Source organism: Notechis scutatus, chromosome 6, assembly GCF_049901735.1.
Source record: "Notechis scutatus isolate UNSWTSFEM ecotype Mainland chromosome 6, rNotScu1.2, whole genome shotgun sequence".
Classification (NCBI taxonomy): domain Eukaryota; kingdom Metazoa; phylum Chordata; class Lepidosauria; order Squamata; family Elapidae; genus Notechis; species Notechis scutatus.
In genome coordinates this window covers 64,124,886-64,151,018 of record NC_142014.1, presented here as the reverse complement: position 1 = coordinate 64,151,018, position 26,133 = coordinate 64,124,886, and the positions used below count along the sequence as shown (strand labels likewise).

Sequence of the window (26,133 nt, the reverse complement as noted above, 5' to 3'; positions counted from 1 at the left end):
AGTGAACAACCACAAGAAGAGAAAGAATCTTCGACAGCCTATACAATTAGAAAATGTTTTAATTGTGGAGGAAAAGGACATTTGGCTAGATTCTGCAAGAAAGGAAAACGCCACAATGCCAGCCAGAATGCTAAAAGGCATCAAAAGGATGAAAAAAGCTTAGAGTTAGCCATGTATAGCAACGAAACTGTGAATAATAATTTATGGGTTGTAGATAGTGGAGCATCGCACTGCATAACGAAAGATAAGAAAAGATTTGTTAAGATGTCCACGAGTTCACAGCAGATATCGTTAGCTAATGGCTGGAAAATGAAAGCAAAAGGTGAAGGTATTGCACATTGTTCTTGCATAAAAGAAAATGTAAAAATGTTATATGTACCACAACTTAAGTTTAATTTGCTTTTGGTTAGAGTTTTGGTTAAACTAGGTTATGTAGTTACCTTTAGGGGAGAAAACTGCATAATAGAAAAGGAAGGTAAAAAAGTGACTGCAACTTTAAAAGGTGAATTGTATGTATTAAATGATAATAAATTAGAGGTAGCTAACACAGTGTATAATAACATTAAACCTCATGATGAATGCATACATTTGTTACACAGACGTTTAGGGCATATAAATTTTAAAATGCTCAAGCAAACGGTTGAACTGTCTGAAGGTATAAAACTGAAGCCTTGCAGTAAGTATTTGCACTGCAATGCTTGCAGTCAAGAAAAAAGCAAGGTAATACCAGCAAATAGAATAAATGGATTTAAGACTAAGGAACCTCTAGAAGTTGTATTTGCTGATATTATAGGTCCTAAAAAACCAAGTGTGGGAGGTGCTCGTTATATATTAAGCATAATGGATCATTATTCCAGATATGGTTTCTGTTATTTAATGAAGAGTAAAACGGAAACATATCAGAATTTCTTTAATTGGTTGAAGTTTGCAGAAAGAAAAACTAAAAGGAAACTAGTAACTCTTGTAACTGATAATGGTACGGAATTTATAAATAATAAATTCCAAAATAGACTGAAGATGGCAGGTGTTGAACATAAAAAGTCTGCACCATATAGGCCACAACATAATTCCTTTATAGAAAGACGAGGCCAAACAATACATGCAATGGCTCGTACTATGTTGTCGGATTCAGGATTACCTGAAACTTTGTGGGGAGAAGCAATAATGTGTGGTAATCATATATTGAATAATGTTGTTAACTCAACAACAGGTGAATTACCATTCACACGGTGGCATGGTAGAAAACCTGACCTAAGCTACATGCACACATTTGGAGTACCAGCATGGGTGCATATTCCTACACAACTGAGACATAAGGGGCAGCATAGGGCTAAAAAGTTATTCTTTGTAGGTTATGAATCTAATCACAAATCATACAGATTCTGGGGAAAAGGTACATCTAGCGTTTACTGTAGTGCTAGTGCACAATTCCTTGAACATTTAGGATGGGAAAAACTGGAGCAAGATTCAAGTAAGGATATAATCATAGAAACCTACAAAAGACCAAAACAACATATCAGTAATAAGAAGAGTACAATTAAAGGGGAAGTACAGGAAGAGCACATAGGACCAGAACAGGAAGAAATAGGTGAACAGGAAGAAATAGATAACCAGGAACAGGTAGTACATGAAAGTCCACCTGTAAGCCCTGTAATACCTAGACGTTCAACACGTGAAACCAGACCACCTGACAGGTACCAAGCAAGTGTAGTTTGCCAAGTTAGTAAAGTTCCAACTACTGTTGAAGAACTTAGAATGTATCCAGCAAAAGAACAAGAAAATTGGCATAGAGCAATGGAGAAAGAATTAAATTCAATGAAACAAATGGAAGTTTATGAAAATGTTAAATTACCTCCAGGTGAAAAGTCCATTGGCTGTAAATGGATATTTAAATTAAAAACAGGTAAAAATGGGACTGTTACTCATAAGGCTAGGTTGGTAGCTCAAGGATTTAATCAAACTGCATGTGATTGTGATGAAGTATTTGCACCGAGTCTAAAAGCAACAACCTTGAGAGCAGCTTTAGTGTGGGCAGCTAAGAAGAACTATATTATAAATCACTTAGATGTAGAAACTGCCTATCTGCATGCACCATTGCAGCACACTATATACCTAAAGAAACCTGTAGGAATTAAGGATGATAAAACAAATAATGACTGTTGGAAGCTTAAAAAGAGTCTCTATGGATTAAAACAATCTGGTTACGAATGGAACCAATATATTGTTAAGGAGTTAAACAATATAGGGTTTAAAGCAGGTTTAGCTGATCCATGTGTATTTAAGAGAGAGACTAATGGAACAGTATCATTGTTATTGTTGTTCACTGATGATATTGCCTTAATTACAAAAACTAATAATGAAGCTACTGAAATAATATCATTATTAGGTAAGAGGATAAAATTAAAGCAATTAGGAGAGATAAAACAGTATCTAGGATTAACAATAAATAAAACCAAAGGTGGCTATAAGATATCTCAAGAGGATAAGATTTATCAATTACTAAAAACATACAAGATGGAACTTTGTAAACCGGCAAAAACTCCAATGAGTCAGGAATTTGGCCACACTGATGCTCAAAGTCCAAAATTCGATAAGACTATCTATCAATCGCTAATTGGTAGTTTATCGTACATTAGTAATTGGTCAAGGCCAGATATTGCCTATAGCGTTAATCAATTGGCAAGATTCAACGCTGAACCCACTGAACAACACTGGCAAGCGACAAAACGTATCTTAAGATATCTTAAAAGGACAATGCACTATGCATTGTATTTGGAGCCAAAAGATGATCTGATTTTAAGTGCATATGCTGATGCAAGTTTTGCAACAGACATAAACACTAGGAAATCAACTTCAGGTATGGCTATACTGTTAGGAAAAGCACTGATTGGTTGGAGGTCAATTAGACAGCAACACATAAGTATGTCCACAATGGAAGCAGAATTTTCATGTCTATCTTTATTATGTACTGATTTAATTCTGTATAAACAGTTGTTATTGGATATGGGAATAACTGTTAATGATTCCATTGTAGTATATGAGGACAATCAAGCAGCCATACAGATGGCTACAAATATTGCTGTGAAAATGAGATCTAAGCATACAGATCTTAGATATCTGAATGTAAGGCAATCTGTAAAAAATGGTTTGATAAGACTGGAATATTGTATGACTGAAGAAAATATTGCTGATCAATTTACAAAAGCCCAAGGTTCAGTCAAACACAAAGAAAGTTGTGATGACTATGGGTTAAGGTTGTAAATAGATATATATATTATTATATTACCCAAAAGGGGAGTATGTTAGGAATAACAAGGTTACCTAAGGTAGTTTGGGTAAAATAATATATATAAACTATGATAGTAAGTTTAAGTGTTTGTCACTTTAAACTGCAAAGCATGTAATTTTGGGTGCGGTTGTAAAACCGCCATAAGAGGGAGCAAGAGAACCTGCTGGATTGCTGACTATACTGGATTGATGGTTTGCTAACTGCGTGTTCCCGGCTGCTGAGTTTTAGAACGTCAAAGAAAGAAAGGAGGTTTGACTTCTTTATATCTCTACTGCGAGGAGATATATTGCTGGACTGATATTTGTAAGTTTACTAACCTCTTTTTCGACACTGGACTTTGCAACTGAATAATCCCCGAACGGACTGAGCTAGTGAATGATATATGGACTGTTTGACTATGCTAAAACTCTTACTGGAATAAACTATTTAACTAGCACATTGTATCTGTTTTACTGAGTGTAAACTACAAAAACGTTTATCTCACATATTTGCCTGACTGCCGTGCACATTCTGCTAGGGTGTATCCCTAACAGATGCTATGGACTGGCCCGCCCGTTCCCCAGACCTGAATCCAATTGAGCACTTCTGGGACATCATGTCTCGCTCCATCCACCAATGCCACGTTGCACCACAGACTGTCCAGGAGTTGGGGGATGCTTTAGTCCAGGTGTGGGAGGAGATCCCTCAGGAGACCATCCGCCACCTCATCAGGAGCATGCCCAGGCATTATAGGGAGGTCATACAGGTACGTGGAGGCCACACACACACTACTGAGCCTCATTTTGACTTGTTTTCAGGACGTTACATCATAGTTGGATCAGCCTGTAGTGTTTTTTTCCACTTTAATTTTGAGTGTAACTCCCAAATCCACACCTCCATGGATTGCTAAATTTGATTTCCATTGATAATTTTTGTGTGATTTTGTTGTCAGCACATTCAACTGTGTAATGAACAAAGTATTTAATAAGAATATTTCATTCATGCAGATCTAGGATGTCTTATTTTTATGTTCCCTTTATTTTTTTGAGCAGTGTAGTTAAAAAGGGATGCTTATGTACCATTATCTGTTGAAAAGGTAATAAATTCAAAGGCAGTGGTTGGGACATTCTTGCAAATTATGCAGTTAATGAAAAATTAAGAGTAGGGGATTTTTTTTTAAGTTGATGTTTTGTTAATTGGATATCAGTTGTAACACTTGGAACAAAGAATGGAAATGAGTTTTAAGAATTAAAATGTGGGATTGCTAAAAGTGTACACACGTCAAGTTAAATGTGTAATCCTGTGTATTTGCACGTTCAGGTTAAATAATACTTTCTAATTTATCGGAGACAATATAGGTTTGAATTGTGAAACAAAATTAGTGGAGATGAGAGTTTTCTCTTGTAATTATTCTGGAGAAACTAACCGTGTTAAGCTTATTCAAGGATTTAGGCTAAATTTCTCATGCATTTCCACTCAGCCTGACAGTAAATTGTTGCTGCTGAAATTAAAAGGAATTCTGCAGGCTTTGACTATTATAGTTTCCAATTACAGGTTTACAGATTTGCATGTTAGGGAGTGTTGGTTGCACTAAAAGCTAATTGTACATTTTTAAGGATCAGTCTGAGCCTTCACCTCTTGTGTGCTCTTTGGTGATACTATACTGTTGTCTTCCAGAGGAACATAAAGACCTGGGTCTCTCCCAAAACATTAGCCTAGGTTGGGATTTCAGCTGGGAGGCTGTTTGGTCCAACTTCTTGGGGTGTGTGTGTGTGTACTTTTGCTTTTATTTATTTTTTAATGGACATTGTGGGCTGCCTAGAATCATTATTTGAAATAGGAAGCAGTATAAGTCCTATAAAATAAATAAATAGCACACCTCTGTTAACATTTACCTGTCAAGAGAGTTAAAAGGATAAAATAATATGGGTAGTAGGAGGAACATATGCCTTACATTCTTAGTGATGGAATAAGAAAATTGAATACATTGACTGAACTAAAGTGGAGGAAATGTTCAAATAAGCATTTATCTAGTAAATAAGGAATTCAGTTTGCATATTATATCTTCCCTCGAATTAGGTGTCCCTTGGTGCCGGAGAAACAATTCCAGAATCTGGAACTGGAAATTGGAGAGGAATGCTGAAAACATCCAGGACCGAAGAGATACTAGCAGAGGAAAAATCCAAACCAGTAACAGTTCTACCTGCCAGCCCTCAAAAAGGCTACGCTGTAAACTTGCTAGATGTGGTAAGTACCTAGAGGAGCCTGACTGAGCAAAGCTACAGTTTAAGAACAAGTTATTGATCACAAATATTCTATTACAATGAAGAGAGCTCATCGTTTGAACTGTTTCCCAGATTAAAGCTGTAGGTTGCTTTGACTCTTTCTGATTTGGCAATTTTATGAACCAATTATAATAATTTGTCTCAAAAATGTGATTTGACAAATTCCCCATCAGTCAATTGCAAAAGGCTTTACTTGGAACGGCTTACATCCTACAATATCTGTCACACCATCAAACATATACATCTGCCTATCCCAGATCCTTGAAAAGGACTTGATAGGTAGACAAAAAGGCCAAAACCAGTTTGAATATCTGGCTGACTCTGCGACGAACAACAACAGCAACAATAAATAGCAGTATCCTATTAAAAAATCAGGTTAGCATTTGTTTACCAGTGTTGTTTATTATATTTATTATATGTATTTGTGATTTTTGTTTTCCTGTTACACTCCTTCTAGCCTGTTCCTGTTGCACGCAAGCTTTCAGCCCGGGAACAAAGAGATTGCGAAGTGATAGAACGTCTCATCAAGTCCTATTTCTTAATTGTGAGGAAGAACATTCAAGACAGGTAAGATATATTAAAACCCCAAGAAGCTCGCATTGTGATAGTTTTAGCTTGCATCTATGATGACATGGATGTTCTGATAGCACTCTTTTTCTGCAGACCCAGATACAAGTGTGGTGATTTGATTGGGGGCCTTCAGTTTGCTTCCATTTTAGTTCCTTACGCCAACTCATAATTGAAGCTAATAATGATTCAGAAGCAGGAGTAAGCCAATCTTTCAGAGGGGAGGGAGGAGCAGGGAAAACATTTGGAGAGCACTTACATTCTTGCCACTCTGACTTTTTTCCTTGAGCAGACATTTAAAACAAGCACTTGTCCGCAGCCTCCTGCCAGTTTTAGCTTGCAGGAGTGTTCATAGAGCTTGTATTGAAATTCAGAAGCCTTGCCCTGCTGGAGGCTGGCGTTTCACTCTACAGCATGTCAGTTTCTAATGCTGGGTACAAACCCATATTTAAAAGGCATAATATGATTCAGTGGCCAGTTAACATTGAATGCATACATAAAAATTGAATCTTAAAGCAACTGCTGTTTTTTTTTTTTTTCCTGGCTCACACAGTTGTCTTCCGCAGCTTTTATAGGATTGCAAAAAAAATATATGTTTGCTTTAAAAAGTTCCTAGCTGATAGGCTATGCGTGCCGTTCATATTTTGCCTTTCAGATCTGGATTGCTCCCTAATGGTTAACAATTTTTTGGTTTTGAACAAGATAAACTCGGGAAGAGTGAGGCAAGGAATACACTCTCGTTAAGCAAGAATCCCATGTCTCTGCAGTACCATGCTTGCCTCTGCTTCAACTTCCTTCCACTTATCCTCTGCTTCAACTCCTCCCCCTCCCCCCTTATTTTGGCCATTTTGTGCTCAGTTGCACTTGCTGCCCTCCAACAGACCTTCATCTTCCTCCTTCCCCTGCTGATGAGGTGGGCCTGACAAGATAGCTGCTAACCTGATGATGACACACTTTATTATGGAGAAAGCCAGCTGAAAGCAGCAGGTGGTGGAGCACAGGGCAGTCAAAGGTGGAAAAAATGGAGAGAGATGGGCGGGTGGGGGGGGGGGAGTTGAAGCAAACCCTGAGGTCATAATTGTGGGCAAATTGCCAAGTGCCTGAACTTTGATCATCTGACCACAGAGCTGGAATGGCCATACTACAGATGACAATTCTGACTTTTCTTGTGTTTTGATTGATCACTCCTTGGACCGCAGAAACACATGTAACTGTTTAAAGAGAGATTTCACTTTCTTTTCTAAGCTTAAAGCAGTTTATCTTCAGAAAGGTGCTTGAACTGTTGCTGTTTGCTTTCAGTGTGCCAAAAGCAGTGATGCATTTTCTGGTGAACCAAGTGAAAGATACTCTTCAGAGCGAGCTAGTTGGGCAGCTGTACAAAGCTTTGCTGCTGGACGATCTTTTAACTGAATCTGAGGACATGGCTCAGCGCAGGAAGGAGGCAGCTGACATGTTACAGGTACACAGACCTTTTGCTGAAGGTTTAAATCTGAAGCATCTTAAATCCGTATCCATTTTGTTTTGTTCTACATACATTCTATGTAGATACAAGGGCGATACAAGTTCTTCAGTAGTTTAGAAAAGGGTCAAAGTAGTTTTGTAATGTAAAATCTGTTTTCTGGCCCAATGCCCAGAGCAGGCTTTCCCAACCTTTTTACCCTGTGGGAACCCTTGGAATAATTTTCAGGTCTGAAGGAACCTCTCCGTGAAAATTATTATAGGAAGTCCGTGACTTATTATGACTGTTAGAAGTTATGATGGATCTTGAAAAAGCTACTAATGACCTGGATTCAAAGTTCCAACATCTGCTCCCTACCTCCAGGCCCCATTACATAACTGCATTTTGGGCATTTAGGAGCCAGCCCAAATTTATCACTGTTTGCATATCATCACATGCCTGTAATTTATGATATTTTTGCAGGAAACTAGCATTTACTTCATTTCTGGCAAAACAAATGCCCCATGATGAACAATGGGTTTGCACAATGACTGTCACAAAAGCCATAAAATTGTGGATGATCTGTTTTATAACGATCATCACTTACGACCAAAATTGTAGATTCAGTTATGATTGTAATTGAGCATTGCTTACATGCCTACAGCTAGCACTGCTTGGCATATGAAAGTCAAACAAATGAAGTTTCCTTTAATTTCAATCATAACCTCTTGCACAATCCTAGCCCTGTAGCATAAATAACCTCCCACATTTTAAAAGCTGAATATCTTTACTTAATCCTATTTTTCCTATAAATGTCCTGCGATGCAGGAAGCAAGTATGTATCTCCCTGGCTCTTGTAATTTATATTTCTATTATTTACTTTTACTTTGAAATAAGCATGATATAACTGGAGTTGCTAGGACAATAATAGAGAAGTAATTGTTGCTAAATGCATTTATGGACCATAATGCTTATGGAGATCGAATTAGTTGAGTTTTTATTAGACAAATTAACTCTCTCCTAGCATTAGCTTCTTTAAAATAATCTAAATAATTCATTAAGCATTTGAATCTATAGTAGAGGGCAAAGTCTACATAAAATAGTGGAAGAGTTTTGAGAGCCGGCATCTGTGTCTCCCTTTTTCCCCCATGTTCAATATTTTTCCTTATTTCTAGAGGTGTCAGTGAAGATACAATAACATCACAGGAAAAACCTGAGCCACAATTCTTTGAGCTCAAGCCTTTCCATGATTTTACAATTTAATATACTCCTTTTCCTAAAAAAAATTGCAGTACTTTTATTGAGCAGAATGATTCAGGGTGTTCTAAGAGCTGTAAATTATTGCCTGACAAGAAGCACTTCTGGATTGATGCCCTTTGCCCTAATTGGTATATGATTTCTTCTTCTTTTCCTCCAGGCCTTGCAACGAGCTAGTCAAATTATTGCAGAGATTAGAGAAACACATCTTTGGTGAAGAAACAAAAGACTTGAAAAGGGCTAGGTGTGAAATACTAAATGAAACTCCATGTGTGCATGTAAAGTCTGCTTATATCAAGAAGTTTGGTTCGGTTATCTATGGACAGAAAAACATCCTATACTTTGCAAAGCAGATAATATTTAATCATCATTATCCCCGGCTGTTTTCTGATGAGACGAACAACCTTGTTTTATGTGGGACTGAATTAAGTTAAAATTGAGAGAAAAAGCTAGGTTAAAATCCCAGTGCCTGGTTTGGTTAAATTAGTTGCCTGTGAATAGGATGAGCAGTGGAGTATTGTGATGTAGCTTTTTCAGCTGCTTTTGCAATATAAGTTTTTAACCATGAAAGAAAGACTCTACAATATTTAATTATGAATTTAATTGCATGCCCTTGATCTTTTAAGCAGATGAACAGTACAGGAGAAATATTGCTTCTTAGCTGTGTGATATGTAAAGATAGTTGGTTTAATTTCTGGTATTACTGAACTTTTCTCTTTGTTGTAGAAATATGGAATATTTGATTTGTCAGCTGAGGAACAAAATTGGCAAGAAATTTCCATTCACCAGTTTCTTCTGGATGGGACCAAAAACCTGGGACCATTCCCTTAAAATACCAGGCTTTAAAAAAAAATGGAAATAGTATGAAAGATCATGTCTCTCTTAATATCTTAAAAAGAACACTGAAGTAAAGGCAGCTGTCCATCAGATCAGTTTGGATCACCAGAACAGATTACTAAGTTCTGCCTTTTTTTTAAAACCACCAGTGATACAGCCAATTTGTTTGATTTCTCTACTATGACCAGCAAAAGCAACAATGGCATACTGGTCTCTGAATATTTTATTATTTTAAAGCACAACACATCTTATCACAGATTTCCCCCCCTTTTAAAGGAAGCATATTAACTGTCGTGTTTGAAATGAATATTTGTAGCTTCCTTTGAGCAGCACACATTAGGAAGTAGGCACAGTGCTTTCTTCCATGCTAGTGGAAAACCAAATTTTGCCTGATAGCGTCAACGTAACAGGCTAAAGTTGACCTATATCATTTGAGACCGGACATTTTTAATATTCAGTAAGTTCGAAAGTATACGAGTTCCGCCCTTATTTTACACGGAAACATAGTTGCATTTACTGCTCTTACATGTGTCTCTGCGTTCAGATTACAGAAATTCACACCCACATACAGGTTAATCATATGAAAAATAAAATTGTGTTTGAATCTCGTTTGTGGCCTTTGCAAATCTGTGGAACTAGATGGTCTTGAATTGAATAACTGCTATGCCAGGATTCTGACAGTTCAATGAATTGCACTAGTATATGAGTTAAAAGTACTATAATATATCTTTGCCCAGTCATTACCCCATAAACAGACACAAGCACACCAAACCCAGACTCTTGTTTTACAGCAAGATCCTCAACTCACAAACAAGCAATTATACATTATTCCATTTCCCCTAGGATATGCCCAAATTAACCCCTGGGGAAATTATTCTGTTTTAGAGGAACTTGAAAGAAATATTGTTTTCTCTTGTTTATATTAATTTCTGACTGGATCCTGCCTTTAAGAGCTGTGGTGGCACAGTGGTTACAATGCAGTATTGCAGGCTGATTGTTGGCTCAGCAGTTCAATTCTCACCAATTCAATGTTGACTCATCCTTCCAAGGTTGGTAAAATGAGGATGCAGATTGTTGAGGGCAATATGCTGTCTGTAAACCACTTAGAGAGGGCTGAAAATCACTATAAACCTGTATCTAAATCTAAGTGCTATTGGTGTTCAGTGGGAACAGCCAAGTGGATTTAAAGATTTTTCATCACACAAGTAATTGTTGCATGTTCCTGAAAATTTTTGCATTGATCCGTGACTGAGAGATGTGGATGTTGACATTTCCATTGCATCTTCAAAAGTAAACAAGAACATGGGTCAGACCAGTGGTGGGATTCAATTTTTTTTACTACCGGTTCTGTGGGCGTGGCTTGGTGGGCATGGTGTGGTGTGGCTTGGTAGGCATGGCAGGGGAAGGAAACTGTAAAATCCCCAATCCCTCCACACCACTCACCTGCTTTCCAGCTTCATTCTCCTGTGCAGTCCCGATCAGCTGGGACTTGGTAGGCAGAGAATAAGATGGGGACAGGGACAGTCAGAGGTGGTATTCCAAACTTCTTAAAATTTCTGCTAACGGTTCTCCGAATTACTCAAAATTTCCATTGCCAGTTCTCCAGAACTGGTCAGAACCTGCTGAATGCCACCTCTGGGTCAGGCTAAACATGTTAACCCATCATTGATAAAAATCTATCTTGCTCTAAAAGTAATGAGAAATATAATTTTGAAGGCAAAGCTCATATTTATTGCAATATTTAATTCCCAAGTTTGTCTCTAAGTGAAGTAAGTTTTTCTAAATTACATCGATACAGGCAGTTTCAAGTACTAACAACAGTTCTGAATCAATTCAAATGATATGACTTGATGATATGAGATGGGCCAACACAATTGTTTTGGGAAGGCCTGGCATATGACATCTTTCTTCAGATTACACTGATCCATCTTTTTGGCAATGGTCTGCTAAATTTTGAGTAGTAGTTCTTTTGCAACAGGAACTGTTTCTGATGTTCCTTTAGCTACCCTTCTCAGGGAAGATAAAGATGGAATGTTTCCCCAAATGTTCTATACCTGTTTTACACAATATTTACTAAGAGTTCATTTTCTATAATTTTCAATATTCCTGGTACAATAGAAACTGAAATGTATACCAAGGCAAGGTGAATTATAGTGCTGGATCAGATCACAATAACTTTTGAAGAAACATTTCTTTAAGACTTTCTGGGTCTAAAGCAGGGGTGTCAAACTCACAGCCTACGGGCTGGATGCATCATGTGCAGGCCACGCCCACCCCAGCTCCACAAAGGAAAAAAATGTGATACATCACATGACATGGCGAGTTTGGTACCCATGGTCTAAAGCAGGGGTCGCCAACCTTTTGGACCTCAGGGACCACCAAACTCATACTTTTAAATCCCGCGGACCAGAGACCCTTGGAAAATCCCCCCAAAAGTCTGCAGGAAAATTCCCCACTCCCAATTGATTGTTCTTTATTTGGGATTGCAGGATACCGTCTCCAGCTGTGTTCTCAGGGGGCGGGGGGAGAGAGAGAAACTTTTGGCTTCATGCAAGGAAAGCAGCAGAAATGAGTCTTTGCCGGCGCAGCCTCTTGGAGCAGGATGCCTTGCGGGGTCCCAAAGACTCATTTCTAGTGGAGTTTGGGGAAGAGAAAGACTTTTGCTGCTTTCCTTGCATGCAGCCAAAAGCAGAAGTGGAAAGAAGCAGCCCAATGGCCAGGCCAGGCGCTTGGGGCGAGTGGGGCAAGTTCCCCCGCTTTGCCCTTTCCCCCCTCCCCTCACGTGTTGTTCGCAATGCAAGCGACACAAGCCTTGTGTTTCCACAGGCCATGTGGGCAGCACAGCCTTGTGTTCCCGCGCAGCCTGGATTAATTGCTTTGGGGGTGACATTTCTCTGCAACCACCAAAATTTTCTCGCAGACCACCAGTGGTCCTCGGCAATGTAAACCTCATCTGCCATAGCAAACATTGCAAAGATAAACGGTTTGCAGTTTGAATCTACAAAAAATGAAGATTATGCATAGACAATTTGTCAGCTTCTAAAGTTATAACTAATTCTGTAAAGTTGATAGCTTTGTACCAATAAATCGCCTTTTAAAGTATGGTCAATTTTAATCACTTGTCAAGGCAGCTGAGTAAAGTTTCAGTAAATACAAGTATTTTAATTGCTTTGAATAGTTGTAATTATGATAGGAGTTGCTTAGATTTGTTTAAAAAGTGTAGCCCAAATTTTTCTACGAATACTGTTTTTCAATCCTTTATTAATGAAGTGTCTAAGAAGGATACATACATGAAGTAAATACAATTATAATAAAGCTTTGTGAAACACTATCCTAGTAAATATAAAGCAATATATCAAATGTACTCACAAGATATGGACATTAGCAATTCTGGTTCTTGTGGACTATAAGGCCATTTAAAAAAAAATTAATTGCCACCATATGATTAGCACTCCCTACTATTACAGACTGAGCATGGCAGATTAAAGTACAAATCTGATTCCAATTATACAATTCATCACTGCACTGTTGATGAATAACAATTTGATAATAACTAGGTTCAGAGAAACCTAAGCTTTAAACAAAAGCAAGCTGGGAAAGCAGTAAAGGCAGTATTTGGTTAATGCAAACTATCTGTAATATCTTACTTGGAAAGCATAAGATATATAAAGCTTCTGCTGTTTTTGACAGTATAAAAATAGACTTTTCAGTTAGATTAGACCTCAAAGCTAAATTACAACAAAGTTAACATTTCTTATCTATTCTAGTATTTGTTTTTAAGCTGAACAGCTGCGTTTTTCAAGGCATTCTTACATTTTTGTCAAAACTGTCCAACCCATAAAATGACTCTAAATAGAAGTTTTTATTGGCCAAGTGTGATTGGACACACAAGGAGTTTGTCTCTGGTACCTAAGCTCTCAACATATTATCTTAGAAAATACTGAACAAAATTAGTTATTATTAGTGCAGTAGTGCAAGCTACTCCTGCAATTTGGCAGATTGAATCCCACCAGGCTCAAGGTTGACAGCCTTCCATCCTTCCGAGGTGGGTAAAATGAGGACCCAAATTGTTGGGGGCAATATGCTGACTCTGTAAACCACTTTGAGAGGGCTTTAAAGCCTACGTGCTATTGCTATTCATCTTTAGAATAGGCCATTTTACCTAAAGCTTGTAATTCAAATAATAATGCAACTAGTAAGTCTTTGAAAATTCGCTTTAATATCCTTATTGCAGACAATATTTCCACAATGATTTATACATTTAAATTCCATTATAACTGAAACCATTACATGTATTTCATGACTGACTGATGAAATAAAACACCATCCATTTTCCAAATGTTTCTGTAGGTAAGCAGGCCTCACTCAGTGAGAAAAACACTTTACACAACTGTTCCACTGTCCTTGTTAACGTCTGTTGTGTACTTCTGTGTTATGCCTTTCTGATATCTTTGAAGAAAGGTGACCTTTCATAGCTGACTACAAACCTTTATTTTGTCACTCTTCATGTGACAACTGAAGCCATTTTATAATATAATAGTTCCTCTTTCCAATCCTCAGTAGTGATAAACCATTACTGAGAATATGTTGTCCAAGAATAAGTACAGCATCAGGATTAGTTTCTGTAATATGGTTTATAGAAACCGCACCAACTGTTATGTCACGGTATCTGGAAGAAGAAATTATACAGTTGGATTTACTGCTAAAAAAACCTCAAGATGGTTTAAAAGTAATAAGCATTTATCAGGAATGTGAAGTAGAACAGATTTATTATTTTTAAAACTTGGAAAAAGCAGAGATCCTATTTTCTGATGAAATGCAGGCATCTCCTGCCCACACGTGACCATCACTTCTCCCAGGAGCCTACCAGGCCTGCCACTCCAAGGATCTCCCGGACCTCTCCCACCTATCTGCGACACCCCTTAAGTCTTTATTTGGGACTCACAGTGTTTCACATTTCAGGTTTTGACAGGACTGCCATTGTTAAGCAATGTGATCATGTGCTTTACCAGCCTTTCACTTAAGAAATAGCAATCCGAATTGCAATTGCCATTGTAACCTGAGGACTCCCTGTATATAGGATTCGTGGAAAGTAACTTCTACATAAGGCAATTTATAGCATAACCTATAGAAAGTAAGAGTACTAAGAGACAAAAACATGTGCTAACTTACCCCTTTGGTCCATCTGCAATTGCATTAGATTTCCGACACAAATCAAGTACTGTTGTTCCAGGTTCAAGTAGCATTTCTATGTAAGGTGCTTCTCTAAAGAGTTCCTGTAGCTCTTCGTCAGACATACTTTCTAATGCATCCACATTGTTGTGATAAAAGGCCTTTGTACATCTGGTAATAAAGGAGTAGTTATCAAAATGCACTCTGCATCAATACCAATTTTTCTCAATTTAGGCAGAGCATTTGTATACTTCAAAGTGCTCTAGCATTTACAATTATCCTTCTGGAAAAAAAATACCATGATTAATGACTCTGTCATGTCTTCTCCCTCACTTTAAAAACGAAACAAAATAAACGTGCTGCTCCCAGTGGGAAAAACCTATTTTCATGTTGGGGTTAGAGTAGGTTTAAAGGACTGGGAAGGCTTCAGTTCCAAAGTTCCTCTGCACCAATCATGTGCCTCAACATCCCCGTGCACCATTTGTGAAATAAATGAGAAAATGTCATTAGATTTTCCTTTCTTGGTTTAGATCAGGGGTGTCAAACTCGATTTGATTGAGGGCTGCATCAAGGTTGTTTGACCCTGGGGGGTGGGTGGGTGGGCAGATGAGCATGGCCTGAGTATGCATGGCTGGGGTAGGTGTGGCCAGCTCGACATCACTTGTGTCAGGGTGCCTCTGGTGACCTGGGTGTTCGGCTGTCGCTGCTTCCTGCAGCCCTCTGCCAGCGAAAAGAGCTCAGGAGGGCCATGCACAGCCCCCCCAAGCTCCGTTTTCACTGGCAGAGGCACCATGGGCAGTTCTTCATAATTTCCAGGGTGGCCCCGCGGGCCAGATCTAAGCATACCGGGGGTCAGATCTGGCCCACAGGCCTTGAGTTTGACACCCCTGGTTCAGATGTTTCCAACTTGAGATGGAGAAATTTAAGATAGGAAATCCAGAATTTAATTGCCTCTCTTTTTGCTATCTATAAAGCCCTTGCTTATATATCCATTAACAGGACTTTTGTCCAACAAATGAGACTTAACAAATTCAATCTGTTCTTTACCTCTTGGCAGATTCCAGACCATTCCTGCCATGAACAAGCTTAGTTACTTCAGCAGCAAGCCGTTTCTGAGGTCCCCGCTTCTCAGGTTCTTTAGCATGCACTTTCATGATATGATCAATTTCCAATCCAGAAAGGAAAGTAAAAAGCTTCAAATACCTTAAAGAGAAGATAGCATTATTTTGCTTCAGTGTCACATAATACAAAATAATTACATTATTTTTTAAAGTAGATAATTTAAAAGTGGGACAAATACATTATGTTTCCTTTTCTAAAACTATTGAAAATAAAACCTGACACTAGCAGTAATTGTTTCTGATCAGATAGAGTTAAATTAACATGACAAACTAATCACAGTAAATACAGAAACATTCAGCTCTGAAAAATGGGCGGTGGGGGGGGGAGGGTTGAAAACCAGGAATGTATTATTTGTATTGTAATTTATACAGAAGCAATGGAGCTGTTAACCTTTGTTATTCATCAACCCACAAAATTGAGGATATGTCAAGTATTTGTTTAATTTTAAAGTTTATCAGAGTATCCAGTTGATCAGTTAGAACAGAGCTAGGCTCTTTGAGTGTCAAAAGTATTACTTCATGAAGTTTGAGATGGCACAAATCAATTGTGAGGAGTGCTCTAAGCATCTTTTTTTAAAACTACCACATATATTCTATCTAACTTCTAGGACATTCAAGATGAATACTTTTGTTCTCACTCCACAACAATCCTATGAAATAAGTTAAAGAAATGGAATCTTCTGCCCTTTATATACCAACATTATTGGAAATAAAAATAGAAACAATTAAAAAGCATTTGGGTACCTATTTGTGCTAGACTGAAAGAAAGTGAGCTCTGTGGCTATAAAGCTTTGAATTCTGGTCTCTCGCATCCTATAAATCATCATTCTAGCAAACAAGTCTTTTTGTTTTTAGCAGGAAAATAACTCTTCATGTAGAAATACACTTGCCTTTCAACAGTGGCATCTGGCTGTCTGACAAAGAACTGATACAGTTCAAAAGGAGAAGTCCTATTTCTGTTAAGCCAAACTGCATTCCCAGCAGATTTTCCCAGCTTATCTCCAGTAGTAGTTGTAATAAGAGGCACAGTTATTCCAAATACATCTTTGTCGGTTACTCTGAAGAGAAAAAAAATGGAAATGTTATTTGTCAACAGAGCTTGATATACATTCAATACTATCTGGCCGATCACACCTAACACCGGACACAACATGGACAATTTCATGCGTAATATTTTCAGAAATGGTTTGCTGTTGCCTTCTTCCTAGGACTGTGAATGACTTGTTCATCTTCCATTCTGACTTCCAATGCCCAAGGCCTGATTAAAACTCGGGTTTCCCTGCTCCTAAGATAGTGCCTTAACGACTAGACCAAACTGGCTCTTAAGATCTTAGGTCATTAAATGGGCAGCACAGATTTTTAAAAATCCAACCATTTAAAAACCAAATATATTTTAAGTTTTATAACAGCGTCCCTCAGCCTGACATCATCTGGATATATCAAGAATCTCCATAAACACTTGATTCATCAAACTAAACTTGCTTTATTTTCAATCACCTACTATGCATATGACAGTAGCTGTTGTATACTCCAGGATATTGGATGCACACTAGGTTATGGAAACAATGTATGTCCAAGAGTCCAAATGTAGACAACCTATTATTCTTTAAATATTCTGGACCAACTCCCATCAGCTCTACCCAGAATATCCAATTGCAAAGAAGTGGTGAAATGTAGTCCAAAATTTTGAAAAAACACTACCACTAATAAAAGTTCATTAATACTCACCTCAGTTCCCTCCCCAAAAGACACTGGGAGATGAATAATATTCAATTGTTTTCTTATGGTTCTGAAATTTATTATTAGAGCAGACTTCAAAAACCCCAAAGGGGAAGGAGACAGAAATGAAATTATGACCCTTTTTCTAGTGTGAAAGGAGACATGACATGCGTACAGTAAAGGATAATAAAGGACAGAGCTGAAGAAAGTTCTTGTATGAGAAGCATCAAAGAAAAAAAAACCCAGAAAGTCCAGTTGTCTCTTGGAAAAAAAAGCACCTTTGGGACAATCATGACCTGGATGACTGAGAATCTCCAAAGACATTTAGAACAAATAAAGGACATTGTTTATGTTAAAAGATGCTAGTATCAGTAGAAGAGGCTTGGAGTCTTTATAGAGGCCTCTGTGTGAAACTAGTTCAGGGTATCTATAGTATTATCAGATGTTATATTCCAGCTACAAAGGTGATATGATTTACACTACTTTCTTAACCATGGGCCAGTTCTGGAAGTATATAACCCATAACCTTGATTAGTTTGGGGTTCTTTTGCATTCTTGTGGCCAAAGAGATCACTGTAGTTGTGCATGATAATAAAATATGCTTTGTTGCATCTATCTCCAAACACTTTGGTACCTTATTTAAGGCAGGCATTTTCCCACAACACACAAATTAAAGCTTACCTCCCATGGACCCCCACAAGAGACACCAAGGGAGCCATATGATAAAAGTGTGATGTCATCACACAAAATCTATGACTTACATTCTTGCACCAGATGCAAGTACATAATAACAACAGCGCTTAAGACTTATATACTGCTTTACAGATTAGACTGATAGAACTTTATAGAAATGATTTGTTCACACTATTATGGAAAAGCAAAAAGCTGTGATCTGTTGTTAATGCCTTATTCTACGGTAACAGAGAGAGTCGGAAGTCAATGCTTCTTTTTCTTTCCCTATCTTTCCACTTTTCTTCCCCCTTTCCCCTTCCCTCATTGACCTCTTATTTACTTTTGTATTTTATACTTTATAACTTAATAAAATGTGATTGAAAAAAAGGTTTATATACCATTTTACAGCCCTATGTAAATGTAAATGACATGCTGAGCCGCGGTTGCGCAGTGCTTAGAGTGCAGTAAGCGCAGGCTACTTCTGCTGACTGCCAGCTGCCTGTAATTTGGCAGTTCGATTCTCACCAGGCCCAAGGTTGTCTCAGCCTTCCATCCTTCCGAGGTGGGTAAAATGAGGACCTAGATTGTTGAGGGCAATGTGCTGGCTCTGTAAACTGCTTAGAGAGGGCTGTAAAGCAGTATATAAGTCTAAATACTATTGCTAATACACCACCCGCATCCCTTTGTCACATTTGTGACTTTTTTTGTCACACCCCCAAACCCCAAAAACTTTAACCTTAGACTGTCTACAATTGACCTCACCCCCTTCCTAAGAGGCCTGTAGGGGGTGTGCATAAGCTCACCAATCGTGCCTACGTCCCTGTCCTATTGTTTCTTTTATTTTTCTTATAAGTATCCATCTCATGTATTCAAAACTATATTTATTCGTATACCTGTATCTTGTAAGCGATTAACAAATCAAATAAACACTAAAATTAAGATTTGCTGGCCTTTCTGCGATCTCCTTTCTGCCTTACTTAGAGACGAGGTCGTAGCCAGACATGATATTGCCCAACTGGTCCGCTCCGCCCAGCTGAATGAGGCAGCCGTAGTGACGGTACAAATGCAGGAAGTCGTAAGCTTGAAGAGCCGGGTACAGAAACTCGGCCAAGCCCATGCCTTCGGGGCTGCTCAAGCGGGCCTTGCAGCTCTGCCGGCTCAGCAACGTGCCCATCCGGAGGTGACCCCCGACTCCGGCCAGGAAGCCGATGACCGACTCGTTCTCCAGCCAGCCGGCGTTGTCCAGGAAATGGGCGCTGCCCAGGCGGTTACCCTCCTCCTCGGCCCAGAAGAGCTCCCGGTGGTTCTGGAAGAGCCGCTGGAGCCCCTCGCGGAGGCCCCGCGCGCGCTCCCGCACCTGCTCCGCCGTCAGCGCCTCCCGCGCTTTGGTGCGGCCGCTGGGGTCGCCCAGCTGCGCCGTAGCGCCGCCCACCAGGGCGATGACGTTGTGGCCGGCCCGCTGAAAGTGCAGCAAGCCCAGCACCGCCAGCAGGTGCCCGACGTGCAACGAGTCGGCCGTGGGGTCGAAGCCGCAGTAAGCCGTCACGGGAGGCCGGCCGGGCTGGAGGAGCTCGATGAGCTGCTCCTCGGCGGGCTGAGGCGGGAACACCTCCTGGAACAGACCGCGCTGGTACTGCGTAGCTAAGAGCCCCTTCGCCACGGGAAAGCCCGGCGTCGGACGAGCGTCTGGCTGATGGTCGTGACGCTGCCGCCGCGTCTGGGAAACCAGGAGTCGGGGCGACGGCGGCGGCGGCGCTGCTCTCCGAGCACAAAGAAGCCATAGGCGCCCGGCCCGGAGCGTGGGCGCCGCCATCTTACCTACGGAAAACCCGCTGCTTGCTGAGCGCGAGGCATGTCGGGATGGGGGCGGGGCCAAAGCGTTCCATCCCTCTTGGGCGGGGGTGGAGGCGGAGGCGATCGTTGCGCGAGAGGCTTAGCAGCGGGATGTTTCCTTGAGATTCTCACTTTTCCAAGTTTGCTGGCAGTGGCTTTAACATTTAGACACGCAATTCAGAATGAAGAGGGTTACACTGTATTGGTTGTGAAGAGCTGCTTGGGATAACCACCTTGATTTCTCTGCATCCAAAACTGCTACTGTCCACCCTGGAGAGAGAGCTATTTATGTTGAAAGTCAACCTAAAGTCAATCAATCAACAAATTGCTATCATGTGGAATGGCATGCTCTCCTCTTCCAGAATATTTATATATCCATATAGACAGTAATGAGAAGCATCAGAAATGGATTCTTGTTTCCTTTGAAGAATAAAGACGGAAAGAAGCCTGGCTCAACACACACACACACACCCCACCCCCAGTGAAAGAAAACACACCACACAGAAAGAACTTCCCCTCTGGTTTTTCCTCTTCTATATTCATTTTTAGAAGGAAGTAGAAAATTCCATTATGGATCCCCAGAGTCAATTTGAATACTTCACTTCCAGCAGGGATGGATGATGTTAAGAATGAAGAATGGATGTTTGAAGTATGTGAGGATCTTGTACATTTCTTTGATCTTAAAAAAAGGATCATGCGGATTTTCACCACAGCATTTTTTGAAATGATCAGGTTAATACCATAGAATCGGAGTTGGATAGAGATCATCTAGTTCAACCCCCTGCTTATTGTTGTATCCATTACAGCAGGGGTGTCAAACTCACATTGTCACGGCGGCATCACATGACATATCGGGACTTTTTCCAACTTTGCTAAAATGGGCATGGGCGTGGCCAGTGTGTGATGCATTGGGCCTATGGGCCGGGCGTTTGACAGCCCTGCATTACAGCATCTCTGACAGATGATTCATCCAATCTTGGATTGAAGACCTTTAGGGAGGAACTCGGCACACCATATGACAGCCTATTCCATTGGCTGATAGCTCATACAATCAGACAGTTCCAGAGGTGGTATTCAGCAAGTTCTGACCAGTTCTGGAGAACCGGTAGCGGAAATTTTGAGTAGTTCAGAGAACTGGCAAATACCACCTCTGACTGGAGAATTTACTGTATCCTTCCCCTGCCACGCTCACCAAGCCACGCCCACAGAACTGGTAGTAAAAAAAATTGAATCCCACCACTGGACAGTTCCTTTTTGTTCCTTACAACCGGTTTTAGAAGTTCCAGCTATCACATCATTTGCATGATCGTGATTCAGGTATCACACAACAGTTGTATCATCCCACAGACATGGAATCACCATTTCAATCTTCTCTACCACAAAAATGGGGAGGCTAGCAGGAAAATTGCAAGTTTTGATTTTATTTATGTATTTGTATCCTGCCTTTATTATTTTTACAAATAACTCAAGGTGGCGAACATATCCTACGCACTCCCTGCTCTTATTGTCCCCACAACAACAAGTCTATGAGGTGAATTGTACTGACAGATGAGAAAGTGACTGGCCAAAGTAATCCATTTGGTTTTCACAGTTAAGGCAAGACTAGAACTAGAGCTCATGGTTCCTTCTTTCGCGCCTGGCGCCTTAATCTCTAGACCAGTGGTGGCTAACTTTTTTGGGCTTCTGTGCCAAAAATTGCATGCGCGCCAGGACACATGCACTCGCGCACCAGCACCCAGAATGCAATGCACGGCCTCCCTCCCCGTGACCCCTGTGCATGCGCGTGCAATTCCCCACCCCACCCCCTTACCTGCACTGCGCCTCTCAGCTGATTTTTCAGCTGGTTTGAGGCCTTTTTCAGCCTCCCAGAGGCTTGGAAAAGGCCTCTACAAGGATTTTCAGACCAAATTATAGGCCTGTTCTGTCACTTTTGGTATTATAGGAAGTAATGAAACGGGCCTATAATTCAGCCTGAAAAGCCTTGCAGACGCTTTTCCCAAGCCTCTGGGAGGCTGAAAAGGCCTCAAACCAACTGGAAAAAATCAGTTGTGAGGTGCATGCATGCGCAGTGAGGTAAGTTTGCCTGTGGCTTGCGTGCCAGCATAAAAGGTTCTGTGTGCCACTTGTGGCATGCGTGCCATAGATTTGCCATCACGACTCTAGACCAAACTGGTTCCAGTAAGTCCCCTCAGCCTCTCTTCGCTCCTGTGTGGCGCACTGCGCCCTGCTTCCCTCGGCTGCCTTCACTCATATGGCACAAGACCCCCCCTCCCCGGCTTTCCTTTGCTTCTGCACCAGGCCTACTAGGGTTTCCCTCAGTATTCCCCCCTCCATGATGTCCTTACCTCTTTCCTTGGGACATCCACTGTTTCCTGCTTTAGGACCGGCATATCTTAGGGTTACAATGGCAACCAGGACTGCCAGGATTGTCACTAAACAGTGCAGCCATGTGATGTCACGATTTAACCATTGCTTAGCAATGAGGCAATACCAGTCCTAATTGCCATTTAACCTGAGGACTACTTGTTTAAAAATCAGACTAGAGTAAAAACTAGCTAATTTTTCATGGTTAACCAAAATTGCCAACTCTAATATATGTGAATATTGGATCACAGAAATTGTTTTCTGTGCATCTTAGTTTCCTTTTTGTAGAAATTCTTTAATTCTTTTAGAACTAGATGTTTAGGGTTGTTTATCCTCACTTCCAAATTTATACCCTTTTACCTTTCCATGTTTTATGTATTTATCAATCCAATTTGCATGCTGCTCATCTAAGGAAACTCTGGGTAGTGAACTAAACAAAAAGCAAAGCATTTCATTAAAATTAATTTTAATTATTGAATCAAAAGGATTAAAAGAGAGCCAGTTTGGTCTAGTAGTTAAGGCACCAGGCTAGAACCAAGGAGTCTGTGAGTTCTAGTCCCACCGAGGTCATGAAAGCCAGCTGAGCAACTTTGGGCCAGTCACTCACTCTCAGCCCAATTTACCTCACAGTGTTCTTGTTGCGATGAAAATAGGAGGATGCAGTGGTGGGATTCAATTTTTTTTACCACCAGTTTTGTGGGCGTGGCTTGGTGGGTGCGCTTTGTGCATGCATGCGCACAAAGGATTTGATACTGTGACCTGCAATCCTGCATTCTACCTGTGTCTTCAACAGCTGATGCGCGGCAATCCGCTGTGCCGCACGAAGCAGCTGAGCTTCAAAATCAGGAAATAAAGGGCAGTATAAAGCCGGAACGGGTGGGAGGGCCCAGCCGCTGATCGTCAGAGCGAACCAGTTCACTCACAGATGATTCTCGGAGCTATCGGTTTGGCTGAACTAGGTCGAACTGGTAGAATACCACCACTGGGAGGAAGGTATGTTGGAGATGTTTACCACCTTGAGTTATTCATAAAAATAATAAAGGCAGGCAATAAATAAAGTCAAAAGAAACCAAGCCAAGATCCAAAAGAAGCTCAGTCATAATTGACCACCTGCCAGTGCAGTTATGATTAACATCCCAGCACTAATGCCTAGGGAAGAATCAGGTGTTCACAGCCTTCTGAAAGGTCAATATAGTTCAGGCTACTTATTTCTAGGGGTTGCAAAGGGCAAAGAAGCCATACTTCTGGGGCCTGCCGCTTGAAACTGTTTCACAATGAATACTTGGAGCATGCTTCATCTCAGCAAAGAACAATATTTTTCTTTAAATCTTAAGCTAATATACACATCCGACTCACTGTAGCAAAGCACTAACTGTTCAATTAAAACGTCTTAAAAGTTGCCAAGTTTGAAAAACACTGATCTAGAGACATTCCAGTCTCCAAATCACAAAAATCTCTCTTTCCAGGAGATGGCAGTATTGCACTTGGCCTCTAATTATGCCAGCATAGTTTTAATGGACTCTGATCACAGAATTTATTACATATATATTAATTTAAATAAATCAGGATAGAGGTGGAAGGGACCTTGAAGGTCTTCTAATCCAACCCCCTACTCTAGTAGGAGACCCAATACCATTTCAGATAGGTGGATTTCCAGCCTTTTCTTAAAAAACCTCCAGCGATGAAGCATCTACAACTTCTGAAGGCAAGCTGTTCCACTGGTTGATTGTCCTCACTGTTCGGAAGTTTCTCTTAATTCTAGGTGGCTTCTCTCCTTTTTTTAGTTTTCATCCATTGTTTCTTGTCTTGCCTTCTAGTGCTTTGGAAAATAAATTATTTGAGCTTTTGGAAAAGGTTGTAAGTAGCATAGTGCAAATGTGTCAGCCTTTATACTCTACTAATGTTGAAGCACATTGTTAAGAACTTCATTATCGTTCATGGGCGGCTACAACTATAGAAAATAAATAAGACCATTTGCTCCATGAAGAATGGGGAATAACAGAGCACAGTATATAATACTCAAAAGGTTATACAATACAAATAAAGTTACTATGCGTTCCAGTGCAAGTTGAAAATTTAGAATTGTGGCTAAAAGTTATATCTAGAAGGGGTTTTTTTTGTAAGAAAACATGTGTCTTAGTGTGACTTTTTGTTTGTTTGTTTTCTGAGAGTGGTTGGGATAAGATCAAGCCAAAATATGCCGTTTTGCTATGTGAAAATGTTAGAATCTGAACAAGGAATGGGATTGTATAACCGTCTTCAGTTAGCTTGTTTTGCATGTAGTTTAAGATATGTACCATCTATTGAGTGTGTGTGAGTGTGTGGGTGTGGGTGTGCCTTCAATAAAGGTAATAATAATAACAAAACAGTATTGACTTCTAGAGACTGCCTGAATTAGTACCTGCAATTTTCTTGGTAAGGTTTTTCAGAAGTGGTTTGCCATTGCCTCTTTATAGTCCAAATACTTTATAGTCCAAATACTTTATAGTCCAAATACTACATGCTCTATGGCAGAGGTCTCCAACCTTGGCAACTTTAAGACTTGTGGACTTCAACTCCCAGAATTCTCCAGCCAGCATAGCTGGCTGGAGAATTCTGGGAGCTGAAGTCCACAAGTCTTAAAGTTGCCAAGGTTGGAGACCTCTGCTCTATGGGACTATTTTTTTAAATCTAATGATGGAAAACATTTTTCCAACTGATGATGGAAAAAAGTTCAACGACTCTAAAATATCTGAGGTGTGAGATGCCAAGAACAAGGGAAGAAGACAAAGTTCCTGGATTTTGATTGGTACTTTTCAAAATGGGTCATTTCCATTTTCAAGAGGTCTCAAAATGGCCATTGCTGAGAATTCTGGAAACTGAAAAACACATTTTATATATTAGAGAAGACTTGTATACTGCAGGAGTGAGAAGACTATTAGTGATTGAGGACTACTTGTAAAAAAAAAAAGGATAACTAAGGATCTAACATTCTCACAATGATCTCACAGAAGGTAAGGGCAAAATCCTTTAAAAAATGAAGTATTTTTTAAAAAGGCAAACATTGGTACACTAATTCTATTGGTATATATAAGTATTTTTAAGCCCCATGTGTCAAAACATTACAGCTAAACTGCAATCTTATATTTCTGAAATTTACCTTTGAGTAGAATTAAAGTTATGAATAGACAGGTTTATTCTATTATAGACAAGGGTCTATTGTTTATTGAACTATTTTAAAAAGCAAAACGATGGCCTTTTCATTCCATCCCAAGTTTCTATTTAGTACGATTTTTTTTTAAATGTGCATGAATGGATCTGGTTGCTTGTGGAATGAGCGAATCTCTGTTCCAAGTATCTTGGGTCAAAATGTCAAATATTTTAAAATGCTGTTGAATTTATTAGATGCTTCTTTAGACAGATCCAACCCTTTGTTTGAAAGGTATACCAAAACAGATTTTTTTTCAACTGACAAAACATTGCCTCTTTCCACCCTTACATTCTGATTTCTGCTTTTAAAAATACCAATTAGCTCCTTTCAGACCTAACATGTACCTGGTATGTTTTGTAAGATAAACATAATGCAGACTAGTTAAGTGTTTTTAATTCCTATAGAAGCAA

At 39.7% G+C, this 26,133-nt stretch overlaps 2 protein-coding genes across 8 annotated transcripts in view; one reads left to right on the top strand and one right to left on the bottom strand.

The window, feature by feature from the left end:
* DNM1L (dynamin 1L) overlaps positions 1 to 10,260 on the top strand; it is a 47,747-nt gene extending 37,487 nt beyond the window's left edge. For 6 of the 7 annotated variants that reach the window (XM_026695082.2, XM_026695081.2, XM_087968527.1 and 3 more), the window contains 4 exons: positions 5,348 to 5,515; positions 6,011 to 6,120; positions 7,420 to 7,579; positions 8,976 to 10,260. In XM_026695082.2, the coding sequence (XP_026550867.2) occupies positions 5,348 to 5,515; positions 6,011 to 6,120; positions 7,420 to 7,579; positions 8,976 to 9,032 (495 nt within the window). In that variant the 3' untranslated portion in view covers positions 9,033 to 10,260. The remainder of the gene's footprint in view (positions 1 to 5,347; positions 5,516 to 6,010; positions 6,121 to 7,419; positions 7,580 to 8,975) is intronic. The other variant, XM_087968523.1, reaches the window with a different exon arrangement.
* A 3,591-nt stretch (positions 10,261 to 13,851) lies between these two features.
* On the bottom strand, positions 13,852 to 20,188 carry YARS2 (tyrosyl-tRNA synthetase 2). The gene is made up of 5 exons (XM_026695083.2): positions 19,314 to 20,188; positions 16,836 to 17,003; positions 15,872 to 16,027; positions 14,825 to 14,995; positions 13,852 to 14,321 (listed from the first exon to the last, which is right to left on the bottom strand). The coding sequence occupies exons 1-5, from the start codon at positions 20,147 to 20,149 to the stop codon at positions 14,150 to 14,152; spliced, it is 1,503 nt and encodes a 500-aa protein (XP_026550868.1). The 5' UTR covers positions 20,150 to 20,188; the 3' UTR covers positions 13,852 to 14,149.
* Positions 20,189 to 26,133: the final 5,945 nt, after the last annotated feature.